This window comes from Prorops nasuta, unplaced genomic scaffold (assembly GCF_024137725.1).
Source record: "Prorops nasuta isolate Cenicafe-Biocafe unplaced genomic scaffold, Cenicafe_Pnas_1.2 PNAS00021, whole genome shotgun sequence".
Taxonomy (NCBI): Eukaryota; Metazoa; Arthropoda; class Insecta; order Hymenoptera; family Bethylidae; genus Prorops; species Prorops nasuta.
The window spans coordinates 4216221-4236182 of record NW_027116818.1 but is presented as its reverse complement, the minus strand read 5'-3'; the positions used below and the strand labels follow the sequence as shown (position 1 = coordinate 4236182).

Sequence of the window (19962 nt, the reverse complement as noted above, 5' to 3'; positions counted from 1 at the left end):
AACGCTATAAAACTTTTAGTCACTTTTTTTAAGAATCCACTACCCCTACCTTATTTCTCCCCATTTACCTAGAAGAATTACACCGAAGTAATTAGGCTCTTGAAAGTCTACATTTCTCGAATAGAAATAATAGTGGAAGAAAAATGAAATGTGCGCGCGTAGTTAAAAAATTTCTGTCTATCCTATAATACGAAGATTAAACAATATCTGCTATTTTCTAACGAATGAAGTTTCTACCGCGAAAGACCAGTTAAACCACGGCGCTCCTGTGTCAGTATACTTAATGCGAGGGGTTACGTAATAGTCGATTAATATATAAAGACTCGAATAAGAAAGCCGAAAGAGATTTATGTGAAGCCTCGCTGATTCTCGTCTTATCCGCAAATTATTTATTTCACGAAACGGAGACTTCTTCTCCGATTTTCTCCCATTTTTCTTGATTTTTTATATTAGCATACAAAGATTCTCGAGCGAGTCGCTCCACATGTAAGTGACGTTACGGCACTCCGTGCAGACATTTCATTTTACGAATCACAATAAAACTAGGAAATTCATTGCATTGTCGTCTTGCGGAAAGTGTTGTTGAAAATTGCATAACTCTCTTAGCAACCTTGCCACTGTTAAACTTAATGAAAACGTTAAATATAGCCACAGCCACTGCTTATCTTCCTGGAAGAAGAACGATTTAAATTTGTCCGCGTATCTGAAATTGCGCAGCTTATGGTCACAATACTTTCCCTCTCTTTCTTCCTGCTAAGGAAAATCGTAATTAATTACGATATATAAAAATCAATCTGAATTTTCACCACCCTAATCATATTCATTCATTGTCAAAAAAATATTCGAGGGAAGGAGTAACGAGATATTTTTTTCAAGTGGTGCCCGGTAACAATAATTGCATAACGCTACATTTCATAGAGCGTTTATCGTTAATTTACAGCAGCTACGTTGTCCAATGAATATCCTAAGGAATAACGAGGGATTTGTTCCAAGTAGCGTACCTAATTGAGTAAGGACAACTTTAAATTCCACAACGCAATCTGAATAATCAAGTTAGAGCTTCGCCGCTTACTTTGTACGGTGTCTTAAAGAAAATGCAAATGGAGAATTTCTTGGTTGTCGAGGAGCTTTGTTCGAATTTTCCCGGTAGCTTGCTATTTAAGAGAATCATCGGGGACTAATGGAATATCAATAGGGGAAACCTCGCACAGGGACTTGCTGATAAATTGAAAAAGCCTCGGCATAATTTTCTTTCTTGAAATTTGGAAGAAATCCAGGAGTTTTAAGCTTGATGACGAGATGTCTTTTCTCCCCCCTTTCCCTTTCCCTTTCTCTCTCTCTCTCTCTCTCTCTCTCTCTGTTCAGTACAGCAAACATCGAAATTCATGTAACGATAATAAATGAGAAATTTCGGAAGTACCGTGGAGATGCAATCTTGCACCAGCCACAAAGGGAATGGAATAATGGGAAAATCCTTGTTTGTCTTTTTCCGGAATCCCCACGACCCGGGAATACCGCGGGGAATAAAGCGAAACAACGCGCGACGACGACGACGACGCTTCCACTTCTTCTTCTTTTTCAGAATACACCATCAGGATAATTCAAGCAACTTTTAAGTTGAAACATTCGATGGATGTGGCGAATTTATATTGAAATTGACTTGATCACGTGGGTGCTAAGCCTTCTTTCGCATTCATAACTTTCCGGTGGGAATCGCGAAACGTTTTAAAGTCAATTTCAAAGATTCGTGGCTGCGTGCCAGGCGCACTTTATCAAATCATATTTTTCACCAAAAGACAAAGCAAATAAACTATATGTGAGCGAGTTGTTATTGCAGCGATGCAAATCAGTGCATCAGGTCTGATTAAATTTTTCATACCCGCGAAGAGCTCTTTCGTTCATTCGCGTTTTAATTTTTCCTATTGAGAAGCGAGTACCCCAATATTTCATCCAAGTTCCGAAATATTGTCTCAAAAGTTTTAACACTTGGATCATAAATCCTAAAGGGATTAGTGTAAAATATTGTTTTCTTCCGAGGACCCCGACGTAATCATCTTTTTCTCTTTACAATTAAATGTTGAGGCAACGATAACTTACCCAACGATCACTGGCCGGAGATAATAGCTTTGATCTTGCAGCGTTTCTCTGATCTCAGAGATCAGTTGGTGACTGATAGGTGAATTATAATTAATTGACAATATTTGCTAATTCTGTAGGAATGGTATACAAATTTAAACGTGACTCGCCATAAACGAGGTCTTCATCATTGTCGATTAACGCTAGATTTTAATTACAGGTTTACGGAAGACGATGGAAATCTTAAAGCTTACTTTCGGATCAAACTTAATAGCTTTTGCATTATTCTTCTTCTGGTAATCCGTTTTCCCAGCCTCCTCCTTTTTCTTTTTTTGGTCATATGATAATACCGCAAAACTATTGTCAGACAATACTTTCTGATTTGCTTTTCACGGAGTTTTCAAAGGAACGCATTCCTCGACACAACTGACACTTGACGAACTTTGCGAATCTTTTTCCAAGTTTTCTTGTCCCTTTTCTCCCTCGAGATTTCCCTCCTTTTTTAAGCGCAGTTAGAAAGCCGGTCGCAGAATAGAAGAACAGTCATCGCCAAGTCTGTAATAATATTCACTGAGGTATATTTACTTATGCGTTTCTTTTTTTTTCTAAATGTCAAACGATTTTAAAAATTCTTGAAATTTATACGAGGATTCCGCGGATGCTTGTCGAGTCAGAGAAGAAGATTTCGGTGATTGCGTGCGAGATGAAATGCGAAGGCGTGTTTTCGGTGCGGCGGTCGCGCGCGTACTGAAAATCCCAGAAACCACCCCATCGACCCTCCCGCCAGTTTGCCCCTTCACCCTCCGCACTCTTCGCGCAGTCCTCTGCTTACGTGCATGTAGTGGTACCGGGAAGGCGCGTGTCTTATGCTTTAATAGTTTAAAAAAAAGGTCAAGCTCTCGCGGTTACCTATCTTTACGATTTCATTTCAAATTCAATTGCAAGTTTCAATCCTGATGATACACAACCGGTAAATCGTTCTGTAAATGGACAAAAGATATAAATGGGAAACGAACGAAGAAAGTCTAATAACAGTTATTTCTGTGATGGGTCGTCTCATCGTTGAATTAAATCAATCTTGAAACCAGCAGAGTTTTCACGTTGAATTTGGCTGGCCATTGCGCGACTCTGTGACCGTGCCCGCACACATGTCCGATGATCAGTGAAAATTTATCGTCCCTGAACTTAGCAACTAATATCCAACACGGCGTAATTACACTCTTGGGTGCAGCAAACTTTATCCGCATCGGCCCGGTCCAAAAATAAATCAAGATTCATTTGTCCCTTTGACCAACTCCATAATATCCCAATCGATTGTAAATCACAGCTAATAAAATCCCTTAAATCGCTAACTGTTAATTTCATATCTGCTAAAAATACATCTAAGGCTGAAAGTATCATAAAAAAATTGTTTTATTAAAAAAATGCACGCTGTAACATCTAATAACATTCATTCATTTTCGTAAAAACAGTTAAAAAAGGCTTGTATTTACCAGACTATTCTTAATATTAATTAATCCATGCTAAAGAGCATTATTACTAGATTTTGGACTCGTCGGTGTCATTTAAAAGTGCATCTATGCCTAGACTGTATTTTTTGTTAATAGTTTTTCTAGATAGCTTAAGTCTATCATAAATAGGCACGTAACACTCCTCCATATCATCAAACTCATCTTTCTCAATCTTCTCATCTTGAATCGCATCAAGTTCCTCATTTATTTCATCCGAACAACTTTCAAACGGTGCTTTATTTTCATCTGAAAAATTAAACTTTAATTCCCTCCGGCTACACATTTTCTCTATCGTTCTGGATATTTCCAGGTCGTCACTTTCATTCTCGCAGACAAAATCATCGGGAGAAAGTTCATTAAACATCCTATCGATCGATGTGTCAGACCGAGTACTGGTATTTTCCAACATTAATATTCGCTGTATCTGCATACTGGGTCTTGCCCTAATTGCTTCTTGGGTCGTATTTATCGGGGAAAATGGATTTCTCATCTTGGATCTTTTCGGAGTTATCGTCAATCTTTCGAAGGAATCATTCAGGGTTATCAGGTTATTAACTTTATCAAGTTCGTCAATCCTTTTCTTTCTTCCACGAGGGTTTTTACTAGTAACAGCCGTCTCGAGTGCTTGACCTTGCTCTGATGATGCATTAGCTTCTTTAACTTCATGCGATGTTCCAGCTTCATCGATTCCAATAACTTTAGTTGTAACAATTTCCACTATTTCATCATCGTCTCTCTTAGAAGCTTTTGGACTAATAATTAATTGTCCAAGCGATTCGCTAACAGGACAAGGCTTCTCTATCAGCAGAAAATCATCGATTTTTTTATTATTCTTGATTACTGGCTTTCGTCTAGACTTTTCTTTCACAACTTTAAGACTATTTTTTTCCACCTCACTCTTTTTCTTAGTATTCTTCTTTTTCTTTGATTGTCTCATAGACTCGTACTCTTCGATTATTTCGGGATAACATTTAGATACCATCTCTTGTGACTCAATGGTAACCAACTGAAAGGACGTTTTTTTCTCAGTTGCTGTTTCTTCGTCAGAAGACATTTCTGCCGTTAATTCTTTCAATATGTTATGTTCATCTTCCCAAAGTATTTCGTAACTCGCAACACACCTTATATTACGAGTTTTCAAAATTTGATGCGGTTTGAATAAGTTTGTAATCGACAAGCGATTTTCAAGTGAAATATTTGGAAGGTGAATTAATTGCCATCTAGTGGCTAAAGGGAACACTTTGTCAAATGCATATTCTGGTTCCCAGGCTAAATAAACTTCCATAAAATGCTGAAAAATAAAAATTTGTTTAATCAAATTGCCAATCCATTAAGGTTATACCTGATAAATACTTACAACTAATTTTTCAACTTGAGGTTGCTTCCATTTTAAATTAACCCTTGGCAGAGATTTATCCTTTCTAATGAGGAACTCATCAATCAACTCTTGATTAGGAAAATCGTCAACAAGCAAAGCTTTCTTCCTCAAAGAAATTTCATTTAGTATCAGTGCCCTTTCCTCTTTATAAGAATCACTGCACTTTGTAGATGTACCGCAGTCAATACAGCCGCTTCTTGCATGTGCCTTTACCTTTCCCCTATGGCCGCAATTTGTACAATTATTTGGATCATTTAAATCAGCTTCAATATAATCATATTTCTTATCTGTTCTCCAACTTTTCATCCTATTAACAGAAAATTGTATTACATTCTTGTATAAGATTTTTAACAAGAAAATAATAATCACCACCTGTCTAAAATTAGTTCATCTTCCACTCTTCGAAATAATTTTAGTGCTGCTTCTTTACCAGCACCGTTTAATCCTTCAAAATAATCACAGCCACACAATAATGCCATTGCTATCATTTTGTTTCTACCTATATTCCATGTTGCTTTAATTTTTTCAATTGTATATTCATCAACTGCACCTCCAGAAGCTCCATGACTACCTTGAACGCTCATAGAAAAATTTTTGTACGCTGTTTTACCTCCATACAAGAAATAATCACTATCTTGAGTTATGCAGCCATCTACAAGCTAATAATAATTATAAGAACAAAGTATTTTTAAAAAATGAGAATTAAAAAGGTTTACCCCATCCTCATTTAAATATGCACACATTGCTTCAGCTTCTCCGTTTCCTTGAACGCAGCTGATTCCCATTAGCTTTAACATTTTTTGGCATTCTGATAGTAGTCTATTAAAATTTGACCTATTACCCTTTCTTGGAGCCTTCTTCTCCTTACCATTATATCGTAATTCATTTCTCTTTGCAATTGTTTTATGCTTCAAAGTTGGGGCATCTCCTTCTAGTACAAACACTGGAAATATCCCTTGCATAAGGAGGAATATGGTACGAAAGAAAAGATTTCTAAAATTTGTTAATAGAACAAACAGGTTTTATTAAATATGGAGTGTCTTTGATTTTAAATGATAAAAAAGCATCTTTACCTAAGGTACATTTTTGGCTGAGCTATGTTATCAGTAACAGTTTGACTGTCAACAACCCAACAGCTTAAGTCAATAGCTATAACTTTACCCTGAAGTACATGGATGGGCTTTTTCTCGCCCAAAGGCGAGATAATATTCCACAAATGTTTAACACCCATTTTTATTCATTCAAGTGACTTCAATAATTCAACTGATTCAACGATCACAAATGTAAACAACTTTGAAGACGGCGCCGCTGCGTTGTTCAATAACACTAGCAGCGTTCTCTATCGATGCTTCCGAGAAGCTTTATCATACTACTTCCTGATTAATCTTGGTTGCCAGCGGAGTCAAGGATCCGGACACAATTTATTCTCGAAGCAATCTCTAAAAACAGACTTGACAGAATTATCGTATATGCAACTCAGTTATTGTGCAGTTATTTTCGTACACGGCATGTTCGATTTAGTTAGGTTAACTAGCGTATGTCAAGCTCAGTACACGGAAGCCAACGCTTACGTGGAGATTCTTACGTGCATGCGAGATTTTTAGTGCTATATAGCTCTAGCTGTAGTATGTAATAGGAATATAGTACAGGTGTGATTGAACAGTGTTTTTGTAAGACGAGTTATTCTGCCAATAAAAAATCGACAGCAGTATCGCCAACGGTCTTAGCAACGAAAACGAGACAATGAGTAACCCACAGCGAAACATAAAAAATCCATTGCTGTCAGGAGCCGGTGCCGGATTCCTTTTTGACAATTATGCCGAGAGTACATTCTTAGTGCCTGTTACTCCTACAACACCAGCTGTTTTGCAAGATGGTGAGTTGGACCTTATTCTTGGGCGGGGCCAAAAGCATTTTCTTCGCGTCTCTCAATTATAATGTCAATCGTAATAACTTAAAGACCTTACGTGATACAATTCGTTACTCCTAAAAACAATTCATTATATATCTTTCACTCTCGCCGCCGCTCCGCTCTTGCTCCTTTGTGGCTCTGATGGTTCCGCATTACCCGTCTCCTCACCTCACCTCCTTCGCCATAGGTCCCGGTGAATTAACCATGCAGGGCCCACATAGGTTGAGTAGATCACCAAACGCACAACGCTGTAAATGAGTGGCGCTCGGATCGCCCACATTTGCCACGCGCGGGCTTTTTAAAAGTACAAATGATAGCTCCGTCGTGCATTATATCATTTTCAAGATAAAAAAGTATCCTCCGTGCTTAAAAAAATGGCTGATTTTAAGAAATTCGTATAAATATCTCTGATTTTCCTTATACGCTTAAGGAATCATTTACCACATGTCCAAATATATATATATATATATATTAAGAGATCGGTAATACCGAGAATATATATGTATACCAACCATCTTATTTACTTTATTATCATGTTTATTTATTGACTATTTGCTATATTACCAAAGTTTATCCCTATATCTTATCACTTAATACTGAACGTAAAAATAAATACATGTGTTTGTATAAATGTATCTTAATTTAATGAAATGTGTATGTGTTGTGGGTGACAAAATGATTTATTTATTTATTATTCATGAGAGGGATTTTAAAAATTAGTACCTTCGGTGCGTGAAGCGGGCGGTCTAGAACCGTATCTTTGAGTGTACGGCAAATCGTGGCTCTTATTTGTACGAACACAGTATAATATTATTAAAACTATTAAAATTATGAGTAGAAGAATAAGCAACGCTCCAACGACCACCGCGGCTATCTCTCCTTCCATAAGATTGTCCCAAGCTGGAAAATAACACAAGTATCAGGAAAGATTCTTCGCAGATTTTAACGACGACTTAAAAAACTTGTTATTTACCAGTTACATCGATTACTCGACCAAACTTGTTGTTTAAAACATCCACCGCAGTTACCTCGACGGAAGTTGAACAACAAGTGGCGGAATAGTAAAATCTTACAGGACTTTTAGTTCCACTGATAAAATTATCAACAGGATACAAATTGTTCGGATTGGAAACAACGCTCTTTAAACCTATAAAACGTGTATTACATATAAATAAATAAGCTCCATAAGCTATCGCATAGCGAAGAAACAATTAAATACCTGAATCCGTGTCTTGGACCGTTATATCCACGCTCCATCGAGTTTTATCACACCTGTCAAAGCTTAACCTACCTGCACAATTATTGTTAAACCAATACCGAATAGTTGGATTTACGCTGTCCGCCATCTAGAAGCGATCGATTGACTAATTATTGTAAATTTAAAAAAAAAATCGTTTTTGCTCACCGTGGTAGCCTGGTTTCTAATATAAAGATACGTGGATTTTTCAGCCCTTTCCAAATTACACTCTACTATTAATCTGACTGTGTTAACGTCATCCGTTGTAGTCATTGGCGGTACATCGATGTCCACAAAAACTGGTTGTACTCTGTGAGATTCTACGAAAGAACTAATGCATATGAAATGAAACCATTAATATACTCTTAAATCTTAGAAATTTTAAAATAAAAACATCATGAATTCTCATGTAAATGGATAGCTTACTACAGAGGCTGAACATCGACTATCTTCAGTGGCTCACTAGTAACCCTGAAGGAAAACCTAACAGGCTGTGGAAAATTATTCTTCACCAAGAACATCAATCTGTGAATCGACGCAGAAGATGCGATTAAGCTGTTGGATGGATCCAAATCGATAAATATTTTTCTTTTTTCAATGGAATAATCGAACTGATCGACGGCGTTTCTTGAAAAATCTTCGAGCTCTGATAACTTCGCATCGGTATTTATCACTCTCGATGATAAATTTCCAGGAAAACTCACGAAACTCTCATTATGTTCTCGCGATAAAGTTTGCGCTAGTTTCGACCGAATCTCTTGGGCCTGAAATGCAAAATTATTGAGTTTCTAATTGTTTCTTATAAAATATCCCATTAATCGAGTGAATGAATAAACTGAAGATTATTTTATTACTTGATCACCAACTTCTTTTTCGTTGGACGTGTGCGTCTCTTCTGGTAATTTTGTCTGAACAATACTCTCCTTATCCACTGTGCGTTTATGCACGGATACAACTGTAATTGAAGGATCTTCCGGGAGAATGGAAAATTCGTCCAGATCAGACGCAGTTGGAATATAGTCTACATCTTCGAGTGATTGCTCCATCATTTCTGCTTTTTGAAAAAGCGATGCTTAAATATTATTACAAGCTGTTTTCTAAGCATAAAATTAAAGATTGATATGTACGATTATTATTAGAAATAAAACTATATGATCAGTGCGATAATCAACCTACACATTTTGCCAGGCTGCATTTAAGTTACATGATTCGATACCTTCACTGAGAAAAGTATTAAATTGCATTATGATTATTTCTCACAAAATTATAACGGTAATACTTATGTCTTTTTCGGTGTTGATTTGCGAAGCTGTGGGAGAAAATCGTTTAAGACAGTCTCGCTGTATCTGCGAAAATAATATTCCAGCAGTAAACTGTGTTTTAACGATAGAAAAAATTGGAGATTATAAATTATTGAAAAGAATGAAATATTTAATCGAAAGCAGCCAAGCGATCGCTGACCTAAATCTTCTGTCTGACCGCGTGCGATTTACCTGACTTGCGGAAACTAGGATAAAAATCATTTAGTTCAAGATAGTCACGCTGTATCCCTGGCAAAATGTTATAGGTATCGTTTTGCATGCGTCAGATAGATTGCCGGATGCTAATACTGGCCAAAGTGCAAATCTCGTGTTACACAACATTTGTGTATTTGCTAGCCAGAACTCTTGGCATCTGTCAGTTCGTGCCACTGGTATAACGAGGAGGTCTCTCACTATTATCGCGGACTAACATTGTTTCTTCGACCAAACTGCTCTGTACATAAGCCATGCATAGTTAAACGGTAAGTTTTTCTCTCTGATTTTGTAATTTTTGTCAAGACCCATTTTAATAACTCTGGCAATTATTAGACATTTTTTTAAAAACATAAAATTCATCAATTTGTGCAAATAATATTTAACGAGACAGCTTCATAATTATAGCATAGCGGTTATTCCAGTTTATTTTTTAAATAAAATTATAGACCCTTTTTTTATCTGTTTGCTTTCTGCTCTTTTTTTTTACAAATATTAATTGCAGTATACGTTACACGTGAAGAGCATAGACTTTTATTAATGAAAAGTGAAGAAAGTGTAGAGGCAACAAAAAAAATATAGACTTTTTATTAGAAACATATGTCAAAAAAGTAAGTTTTCCTTTTTTCTAATTTATACAAACCATTATTTTAATAATTTTAGGAATCATTAGGAATTTTTGTAGGAACTTTAGAAAGTTTTCACTTGGCACAAGCAACATTTAACGAGACAGCCTCGTTACTGTAGCAGCTAATTTAATTTCTTCAACCAATCTTGATTTTTAGTCGTTACTTGTACACCTTCTGCATTTTTCATAAAAACTGTGCATATTAAACATCATACACCGTAAGAATATAGACTTGCGTTAATTGAAAGTGCAACAGGAAGTTTGAGCATCAAGCGCGCACACACACACATAACACAAAAATAGACTCGCTATCCGAGTCACAGGTCAAAAGTATTAGTTTTCTTTGTTTATCTCAATTTTATTTTATACTATCATGTTCCAATCCGAATATTAATAATTTGTGGTTATTCTTAGAAACGTGTACCTCGAGGAAAGTGCGTTAATATTAAATAAAGCTTAAAATCATAATAAATTTACCTCTGGAAGTGTACGTCTCGGAATAATCAAAATTGTTGGATTCCGATAGGAAATCGTTGGGTTGCGCTGCGAGGGTGGCTATGGTGAAACGGTACTTTAAATTTTCCACCCCTACGAGTTTGAGGCACCACTCGCCAGGTGGTGCTTTCAGTGCTACGATACGAGTGCCATCGACGTTCTCCGAGAGACCACCAGAAATTGCCAAGTGTGCATCCTCCAAACTTTCGTTCTCTGTTGGAGAAATAATAACGAAAAAGAAACGTTGACGTTTCGAGTTTTCTTCGTCTCACGGAACGCGTCGCGCTTGTAATAAAATTGAATTCTGGATATGAAAAAAAAGTGGTGACGCATCGAAAATGGCCAATCTCCGTAATTGATGAATCTACGAATGTGAGTGCAAGATTACACGAGGTCATCACGGTCGATATCTCTCCAACTGAATGAGCAGAATTGTTGAGTTTACTGCAAGGTGGAAAGAATTCTATCCATCATTAATTTCTGCCAGTCTCGATGATGATTATCGTTGAATTTTTTTTTCAAGTGCCTGTGTCATGGATCGCTCGCACAGTTTCGCGCCTCTCATTGCACGGTGACAACACGTGGACCACGATTTTCAATGGGGACTTTGATTGTTGGCGAAAAACCGAGAATATTCCTGAGCAAGAGTGCGCGTAGATTTTTCGTACGTCAGAGAGAGGATTATTTTTAGACGGGGAGTTGCAATACTTTGACGAGATAAAATCAAACTCTTTGAAAATAATATAACCGTGCTGTGTTTTTACGCTACCGAACGTAATAATAATTTTACGAGAGGATTGTGTTATAGTATTTTAACGACCAGCTCTTATAAGTTATTTCCTCATTGTTGGGTAATTATAAGCATTTATAGAACGATTTTATAATAGCACTATTGCAGTCCCTTACAGTCGATCATTTATTTATGTACGAAAGCAATTCGAACGTGACTTTTGGGGAATTTATGTATAATAAATAATTGTTTTGCGTTTAAAGCTGAAACCAACTTTAATAAAACTTACTCAGAGTTATTTCGAGAATGGCATAAGATAGATTTCCCAGCAGACTGATATCGATCCCTGACATTGAATCGTCAACGTTAAAACACTTTCTTGTAAATCCACTAAAGTCATTTTCATCAAACAATAATTCCTGCGGATAAAAACCTCTATTGTTAGTCGTAAAAACCTTCGTTGAGAAAACATTGCTTCACCTTTGAAAAATCATCCACGTGACGAATACTCCCACCAATATTTTTAATTTTTATAATTTCACAACCAACATCGAGATAAACCTGCAATTTTTTAGAAAGAGATAGAGGAAAATTCCAGGAAAATATATATTAGATATATATTGTTGTTATTTACCTGACAATTTTTTTCTAAGGAATTATTTTCAGTAAGATTTTGCGTCGGTGCCGATGAATGATAATTTTCTGCAACAAATATTATTAATGTGATTGTAAACAAAGTATATAATACTGCTCGGCTATCTACGCTGCATTTTATTTTTTATTTGTCTCTGATGCAGTTATAACGTCAAGAAGCTCGTCAATATTTACGATATTAACAATGCACAAAAACACTAGGGTAGTTTATCACGTTGCACAACGCGAATCAATAGTAAGTAATAGGAAATTAAGAGAAAAATCGAAGGAAGTTTGATAATGCAGTCGTATTTGATTTTTTTTATACTAAAGAGCTATCTTATAAATATGATACTTGCGTCAATGGCCTTGAACGTTTCGTGCGATAAGCATACGCGTTTCTATTTTCTTTCTATACGAATCTAACACCACTTACTCATTTCCGTCTTATCATTGGCGAATGACCAAATAAGATTTACACGACGCGGGAAATCCTGTGTTTCCTGCCTTCTTTCAATGCAGTACCTGAACATGCAAAAAGACAAATCTATTTATAATTTTACTCCCTTATACAAGGTGGGATTTTTGCCTTAATTCGATTTACAGTTTAGACGAAAAAATTAATTTCTATTCAAACGGTTACAAAGATGAACGGAAATTTACTACACCCATTTTGGATCAAATTAAAGAGCAGTGGGGGCCTTTCACTTAATTCGCTAAAAAAAAGGGCTTCAAATTAATTAAAAAATCATGACCTTTTGGAATTACCAAGGTTATCATAATTTTTTTAAATTGAATCCCCTATATTTTGTTGCATTTCCTTGTGGCTGACCTCAAGAGCTCATCAAAATCCCCTTCTCATTTCTTCTCTTGATACAGTCGTTTAGAAAATATTTCTATTTGAAACTGTGGATTTAGCTAAAGTAGTATACGTGCAGACCCCTACGCGTATTACTACGCACATACATATATACTTGCTCAGCTATACACGTAAAATTTCGAATGGAAATCTCTCCCAAAGGATTGAACAAAATGGCAGAATGAAATGACGGTTTTTGAAAGCTTTGGAAATCAACTACAAGAATTACCAATAAAAATGAGATGGGGTATAATTGAAAAAACTGAAATGAGCTAGAAAAGTGGTAAAAGTCATGACTTTCGAAATTATACTTTTAAGCGCATATTTTCCTCTGTTAATGCATGTTTCGTAAAATTTTGCTTAGCACCCAACCAAGTTACGAGGTATTTACTGGGCCATTTATAGACAAAACTTTTAAATATATAAAATGATCCACTTTTCTACCATTACAATTATAATTATTACTTATATATTTCTATCATATATACCTATTGCATTCGGAAAGGCGGGGAGTCACATTTTTCCTCAAAACAATAGTTCCATAAACATCGTTCTTTATCAATGTATGATTCGGCGTATTTGTGTGTGCATTTGGCAAAGGCACATTTTTTCTCAAAATCAATCGCGACAAACTATCCTCCGCCAGTTGTTCATGGAAACGTTCACCATTCACCGGTTCTGCAATCTTAATTTCACTCGAATTTTCCGCTAAGACCATAATTAACGGATAGCACACCACTAAAAAACCGATCACAACCGCGGAGGAGCCCATAGTGAGAAACTTTGCACGATTGAGAGCTTCGATGAAAGACTCGCTGTAAAAATGAACCACTACTTATAAGGTTCCGGATCTTAGTTTGCAGAGGGTAAACTTTAGTCCAGTTACGTATGCGATAACATAAATACACTAAGGTAAATCTGAGCTAACGTCATTGCACAATAGAAATTGTTCTACTATATATATGTACAGTTCCTTCCTATGATTTAAAAAATTCTAAGAAATAATATCTTTTTTGTCCTTTCAATCAATCTCAAGTACTTTAATGACCTCATCGATAAAATCTGGTTTCTTCATTTGACCAAATTTATTAGAAAAGGCACTTAAAAAACTTTCGATTTAATTACATTCGTTTCAAGGATTTTATATTGCAGACATTTTTTACCAAAGAAGTTGGAGCTTGTTAATTAACGTTTTGTATGGGTTTCACCTATCAGTATTGGCACAATTTTACGGGAGAGATAATTGGAAGTTTGTGACGCGAGACCGGATATGCCTGGTAACGTCAAAGGAAGAAAAGTAAAAATGTAGTTTCGCTACGTCGTTTCGTATTATATTCGTCATCGAGACTCACATCCGTTGTTTCCTGTTCAATATTGACACTTGATGAATAATCCAGTCTAGTATGGACCCCTCCGTGTGGTTTCTAGTTAGTCAAATGTTATCACCATCGCTATTGATTTTCCTCAAGTCCATTGTGCCTCAATCAAGCTGCAATGAACCGTGGCAATAATGGATCGATTTACCCGAAGAAAAATAATCATTAGTCGTTCAGCTCCTCGCAGTTGCTTCAACGAGAGAAACTAACGTGACTTTCTTTTCTCAGATGGAGAGGCTACTGGCAGCGTCGTAGAGAGAAACCCTGGAGAAAATTTGCCAATCGAGAGAATCGCAAATGTTGAGGTGCAGCTGCACAGCAGTGCGAATGAAACTAGCCACCCTGCAGAACACAAGGAACCACTCGGTCGACCAGCAAAGCCCAGCTATTTTTCATCAATCTTGTCGTCTTTGCCAAATTTGTCTTTGTCATCAACGAAAAACGAGCCTGTGCAACAAACGAGGACCGAGCATTCTGGAACTGTAAATCCTCCATCGAGTTTTGCAAAAGAGCAACCTTCTCTGCTAGTGCCCAGTCAGGGAGATCCTACACGACCAAACATCTCATCGTTGGAAACTAACTTTCCTCCCACAGGAGCTACTCCATTTCCTGCTCCTCAACCAACAGCTGTGCCAGCTGTTCCACTTCCAATTGCTGGTAAATTAATAAGAATAAAGAATTGAAACTTAAAAAATATAACGATTACACTCTATTATTAATCGACCGATTAATTGCAGGTGCTCCAATTTCTTATCGACTGGGAAATCAGCGTCGATTAAAGTACGCCCCACCACCGGATCTCACGTCAAACGTAACGAAACAGCAGCAGTTAACACCGCCTCAGCCTCCTCCTCCAACACAAATTTCCACTATTTTTAACCCCAATCAAGTACTAGACCCAAGCTCGAGCTATAACACTACGATTGGAAAGAGTATTTCCGTCGATCAGCTGTCGCGAGAAAGTTCACAGTCCAGTTCCTTTAGATCCAGTCCCACACTCACCGGTTCTTCAGTTCCTCCGCAATTCAGCTATACAGCGTACAGCGAGCCTACATCCACATCTGGACACCCAATTTCGAGTCCAGCAGAAAATATTCCCAGACGGGTACCAGTGGAGCCAGCTACTCCTCAAAACACTCCAGCTAATTTCTCATTCGCTGGCTTCTCCTCTTTCTCGAGTAACCCTGCGCAAATTACGCCTAACTTGAGTAGTTCGAGGCCTACCACGACAGAGGATACTGAACCGGTGAGACTATCATCGGAAGTTAACACAACCAGTACCTCTGGTTTTAACGTGGTACAAGAAGAGCCCAAGGGATCCACGGGAGTTTTCACTCCAGTTTCTGCTGCAAAGATCTTCGAGAGATTGGAACATTTTCTGGCTGAGCAGGGGGAAACGAAGCCCGAGCTGCCGGATGCTGTGGATACTGAGCAAGTGACCTTGAAAACTCCGGAAAATATATTAGAGTCCCCCGAGCAAGACTTTGACACGTCGGGATCAAATAATAATCAGGAAACTGTTGGGTTGCAACGAAACGACTCTCTGACCGATATCCCATTGGATCAAGAACCTAGCGAAGTTTCAGAACCACCCCTGGTTGCTTCGGAAGTGAGCGAGGTTAACGAAGCTTCAACGGTTCTAGATAGCGTACATCCGGTTAGGTCCTACTTGGAGGCACAACAAGTCCCTTCGTTGCAAAGCGCTGAGTTTATCGCGGAGAGGGAAGTTGCAAAGAAGACTGATTTAAATTACATACCATCGACCGTACCACAGTCTATTAATTTTTTCTCTAATTACTCGTTTAATCAGAAGGAGCCGGTTAGCCCGTTTTTCCAGCCGATTACGGATAACGCAAATCTTTATCCTCGAAATGCAGAAAGTGCTTCTAATGTCTCGAACGTAGATTTATCGAAAAATAACGAATTCCTTGCTTCCGATCAATATAAGAATTCAGCATCAGCGAATCCTCATTGGATCACCAGTGCAGATCATCAAGCATCGAGCAGCAGCAACACATCGGTACCTCAAGTCCCACAATTTTATAATCCTGCGCAATTCGGCAGTGTTCCAACGGCTCCTCTGGCTCCCCACTGCACCAGCTTCGCTTCTCCAGCACCGACAAATTTTTATCCAATCTCTCCTCCATCCGAAACTTATGCTTCTCTTCAGAATAATTCGGCAACGAAATATTTTTCACCTTCAATTGTGATGGCAACAGCTCTACCTGAACCAACCGGTTCGGCTACTCTGAGTCCTGTTCAAATGTCGATGAGTCCTCTGCTAGGACGTAGCTCGCCGGACGGGGTACCACCCAGTCTTCAGAATTTGGTAAAATTCTAATCTGCCCATCGTCTAATTCAGATTTTGTTCAATATTACCTAATGAAATGATTTTATTTTAGGCTGCGGGTCCATCCGACAAACGAATGCAGTACCGACCTGTTTACAATCACTGGTTCTATAGGAGAGATGTGGAGAACACTATCTTATGGCTTCCCTTTTCCATGCACGATAGTTTGGCTCTCGAAGAGGTGTACAATTCTAGCGAGATAACTCCTGAGACCACAGTTGCCACTGATGGTGGGAGATACGATGTGAATATACTTAAACGGGAAAGGGTACCAGTGTATTGGACTGGATCTCCCACGGAAGTCAGGAGGTGCTCCTGGTTTTACAAGGCTTCCACCGAGTCTAGATATATACCATACGAGGAGAACATCGCGGCCAAGCTCGAGGAAGAATTCAAGCAGGCTTGTTCGTGCAACGTTTGGAATAGAAGAGTGGAGCTGAGCAACGGGGAGTACATCATCTTCCACAGTTTCAACGTTCAGGCTCACTATCCACAATTGACCACTCCGGATGCTGGTACCAGTTGGGGAAATAGTACAGTAAGTAATTCTAACAAGCTACAACTCTGTGATTTTTTCAATTGTTGCCAATGTTTTTCGTTACTCGTCCGCTTGGAATCTTTTTAGTTTGCCAACAGCCAGAGTAGCTATTAACAAATTAATGCACGCATGGTTCTGTTTGAAATGTTAAATGTGGTGTCTACAGGGCTCAGAGGACAGTACATATTTACAGGGTACAATTAGTAGACCAAGGGTGGTGAAGAGAGGCGTAGACGAATTCAGCATCGATGATGGAGAGCCTGAAAGCGTCGATCATCTGTTGTTCATGGTTCATGGAATAGGAAGTGTCTGCGACTTGAAATTTAGAACAGTCGAGGAAGTTGGTCAGTTATCAATTTCATTTGCAAGATATGTGATATGTTCTTTCGTCTGCTATTTGAGCGTTAAATTGATATGGTTCATAATTACAGTTGACGAGTTTCGAAGCATATCGTTGCAGCTGATACAGTCCCATTATCGAACCGCTTGCGAGCAGAGGATAGTGAATAGAGTGGAGGTCCTGCCCATTTCCTGGCATACGACCCTTCATTCAGAGGCCACTGGGATTGACAAGAAATTAAAAGCCATAACTCTGGAGAGTATATCAGGACTTCGCCATTTCACTAATGACACACTGCTAGATATTCTCTTCTACACGAGCCCGGTTTATTGTCAAACGATAATGGATACTGTTGGATCAGAAATGAATAAACTCTTTGCTCGTTTCAAGGAGAGAAATCCAGAGTTTAAAGGAGGAGTTTACCTAGGAGGTCATTCCTTGGGAAGTTTAATCTTATTTGACCTTTTGTGCCATCAGAAGCCTTTACCCGAGGAATACCACACTGAAAACAATACGGTCGAGGAGGCAATTGAACCTGTAGGTGTTAGCAGATGTACGAATTTATGTTCATCAATTGCAGGAAGTTAATTGAGTTTAATTTTGTAGGAGGACGAAGGGGTCGGATTTAAACCAGAGAAAAAACTTGATACAGGGAACACTAGTAGTAACAAGTCGTTAAACGAAGGCAAGCCTTTGAACGTTCCGGTCATGAAGAGACGACTTAGTAAAAGAATAAGTTATGTGATGGGTGCTGCTGGCACAGGTCAGCCTTTCATTAGCTACCCGCAAATAAATTTTCATCCTCGTGCCTTTTTCGCTCTGGGTAGTCCAATTGGAATGTTTGTCACGGTTAGGGGCATTGACACGCTGGGCGACGATTTTACTCTACCCACGTGTCCGGCTTTCTTTAATATGTTTCACCCCTTTGATCCTGTGGCATACAGAGTCGAGTCCCTCATCGACCCTGACGCCCATAAATATCGGCCAATGCTGATACCACATCACAAGGGCCGCAAGAGAATGCACTTAGGTAAATCGAGAGTATTCAACACAGTGTTCTCATTTCACAAACATAATTACTGTAGGCTGGTTGTCGTGAATCCTTCCAATTCACGATGACTGGCAGTTATTAGCATTTATATACCCATTGCTATATTTCTGGTAGTGAAAATTATTTGTCGACTTTTAGAGCTGAAGGAGACGATGGCTAGGGTAGGTGCAGATTTGAAGCAAAAGCTGTTGGATTCTGTTCGAAGTACTTGGAACTCGTTTTACCAATTAGCCATGTTTCACAAACCTGACAATCTCGAAAGAGAAATTGACAAAGTAGTCGAGGAGCAGCTACAAACGTCACCGACAGCGCAAGAAAATCAGAATAACGATGATGGTGGTGCAGATTTTAAAGTGGGCAAGCTAAATGGCGGTAGAAGAATCGATTATGTTCTGCAGGAGGCACCGTTCGAATGCATCACGAACTATCTGTCGGCTTTGACTAGTCACGTCTGTTACTGGTAGGCTAAATATTGGCTTGTAATTTAAAATACTGATCTTTATAAATATTATCCATACCAATTTTTTAGGGAATCCGAGGATACGATATTGATGATTTTGAAGGAAATTTATGGATCCATGGGTATTCAAGCAGACGCTCAATTGCCCCAACAGACTTTAACAATCGAGAGAGTTTCCAATTCGCCATCATCAAATTTCTTACCTTCGACTTCGACGCCGACTGCGAAATACGACGTTGGAGCCTCCCCTACCACGATGGGCATGGATCCAACAGCACCAATTTCACAAAAACCAATAGGGCCTCCACCGAAAATTGGTTTTGTTAGGAAATCTTGATCAACGATAAATTACTGCGTACCTCAAATCTCAAAGGAGAATTTTTAAAATGCTAGAAGCTCAAGGACTGAATATTAGATGATCAGATCGATGCGGGCATTGGTCACGAGAGACTATTGCTAAATTTTGACCATTAAAAATGCCTCAGAGTTAACTTTATAAACACAGATATTATATTTTCTAAAAAAAAACCAAGTTAGTCATAATACTATCGTTCAAATAAAAAATATTTTTAACTATAAATATTTGTTAACCGAAAGGTAGTTAAATGTTAAGTAATATCGAATACTCTAGCTGTACCGAGATATGCAAATGATTGTACATATGTAGATAGCAAGGAGAGATCTTTTGCATAAAGTCATTTTCATATTATATAAAATATTTACTATTCTCGAATATTTTAATAAATCAGTGTATTCTGATGAGTCGCGCGTGCATTGGTAATTATGTTGTTTTTTGTCGTTACAAAGTCTGAGCTTCCTTATCAGTTTGCGGCAGTAACAGCAACAGCAGCATTGAGTCTCGACAAAGTCGAGC

The 19962-nt window shown here is 38.1% G+C and overlaps 4 protein-coding genes across 9 annotated transcripts in view; 1 reads left to right on the top strand and 3 right to left on the bottom strand.

The window, feature by feature from the left end:
• LOC136780934 (probable G-protein coupled receptor No18) overlaps positions 1 to 19962 on the bottom strand; it is a 70368-nt gene that overhangs the window by 32796 nt on the left and 17610 nt on the right. For 2 of the 4 annotated variants that reach the window (XM_066739550.1, XM_066739553.1), the window contains exon 1: positions 2098 to 2798. The exons of 1 other annotated variant lie outside the window; for it this stretch is intronic. The gene's annotated coding sequence lies outside the window, so the exon portion shown is untranslated. Of the gene's footprint in view, positions 1 to 2097; positions 2799 to 19962 lie in introns of those variants that run through there. One more of the 4 variants, XM_066739551.1, reaches the window with a different exon arrangement.
• Gen (XPG-like endonuclease) lies at positions 3501 to 6690 on the bottom strand. Its single transcript, XM_066739538.1, has 6 exons — positions 6551 to 6690; positions 6039 to 6404; positions 5682 to 5958; positions 5338 to 5624; positions 4945 to 5272; positions 3501 to 4878 (listed from the first exon to the last, which is right to left on the bottom strand). Exons 2-6 carry the CDS (start codon positions 6194 to 6196, stop codon positions 3616 to 3618), a joined length of 2313 nt encoding a protein of 770 aa, XP_066595635.1. The 5' UTR covers positions 6197 to 6404; positions 6551 to 6690; the 3' UTR covers positions 3501 to 3615.
• On the top strand, positions 6403 to 19850 carry PAPLA1 (Phosphatidic Acid Phospholipase A1). Of its 2 annotated transcripts, none has more exons than XM_066739537.1 (9): positions 6403 to 6841; positions 14578 to 15006; positions 15087 to 16678; positions 16752 to 17237; positions 17431 to 17581; positions 17669 to 18114; positions 18184 to 18607; positions 18767 to 19088; positions 19158 to 19850. In XM_066739537.1, exons 1-9 carry the CDS (start codon positions 6709 to 6711, stop codon positions 19423 to 19425), a joined length of 4251 nt encoding a protein of 1416 aa, XP_066595634.1. In that variant the 5' UTR covers positions 6403 to 6708; the 3' UTR covers positions 19426 to 19850. The 2 variants fall into 2 exon arrangements, with proteins under 2 accessions (XP_066595634.1, XP_066595633.1); XM_066739536.1 differs by having other exon boundaries at positions 17404 to 17581.
• Positions 7415 to 13760, bottom strand: LOC136780932 (uncharacterized). 2 transcript variants are annotated; one of them, XM_066739539.1, is made up of 12 exons: positions 13462 to 13760; positions 12551 to 12639; positions 12116 to 12183; positions 11962 to 12042; positions 11771 to 11900; positions 10734 to 10964; positions 8969 to 9168; positions 8541 to 8878; positions 8283 to 8445; positions 8097 to 8223; positions 7851 to 8024; positions 7415 to 7777 (listed from the first exon to the last, which is right to left on the bottom strand). In XM_066739539.1, the coding sequence occupies exons 1-12, from the start codon at positions 13743 to 13745 to the stop codon at positions 7587 to 7589; spliced, it is 2076 nt and encodes a 691-aa protein (XP_066595636.1). In that variant the 5' UTR covers positions 13746 to 13760; the 3' UTR covers positions 7415 to 7586. The 2 variants fall into 2 exon arrangements, with proteins under 2 accessions (XP_066595636.1, XP_066595637.1); XM_066739540.1 differs by having other exon boundaries at positions 8969 to 9165.

Bases quoted from the DNA above. Each gene is read 5' to 3' on its own strand.
- LOC136780932 (XM_066739539.1), bottom strand. From the start codon at position 13,745: ATGGGCTCCTCCGCGGTTGTGATCGGTTTTTTAGTGGTGTGCTATCCG. The intron at 12,640-13,461 runs GTATATATGATA...TTGCATGTTCAG, and splicing joins CGCCTTTCCGAATGCAATAG to GTACTGCATTGAAAGAAGGC. The intron at 9,169-10,733 runs GTAAATTTATTA...TTTTTCAAAAAG, and splicing joins CGAGACGTACACTTCCAGAG to CAGAAATGATGGAGCAATCA.
- PAPLA1 (XM_066739536.1), top strand. From the start codon at position 6,709: ATGAGTAACCCACAGCGAAACATAAAAAATCCATTGCTGTCAGGAGCC. The intron at 15,007-15,086 runs GTAAATTAATAA...GATTAATTGCAG, and splicing joins TGTTCCACTTCCAATTGCTG to GTGCTCCAATTTCTTATCGA. The intron at 18,608-18,766 runs GTAAATCGAGAG...GTCGACTTTTAG, and splicing joins CCGCAAGAGAATGCACTTAG to AGCTGAAGGAGACGATGGCT.
- Gen (XM_066739538.1), bottom strand. From the start codon at position 6,196: ATGGGTGTTAAACATTTGTGGAATATTATCTCGCCTTTGGGCGAGAAA. The intron at 5,625-5,681 runs GTAAACCTTTTT...AATTATTATTAG, and splicing joins CATATTTAAATGAGGATGGG to CTTGTAGATGGCTGCATAAC. The intron at 5,273-5,337 runs GTGGTGATTATT...TTCTGTTAATAG, and splicing joins GATGAACTAATTTTAGACAG to GATGAAAAGTTGGAGAACAG.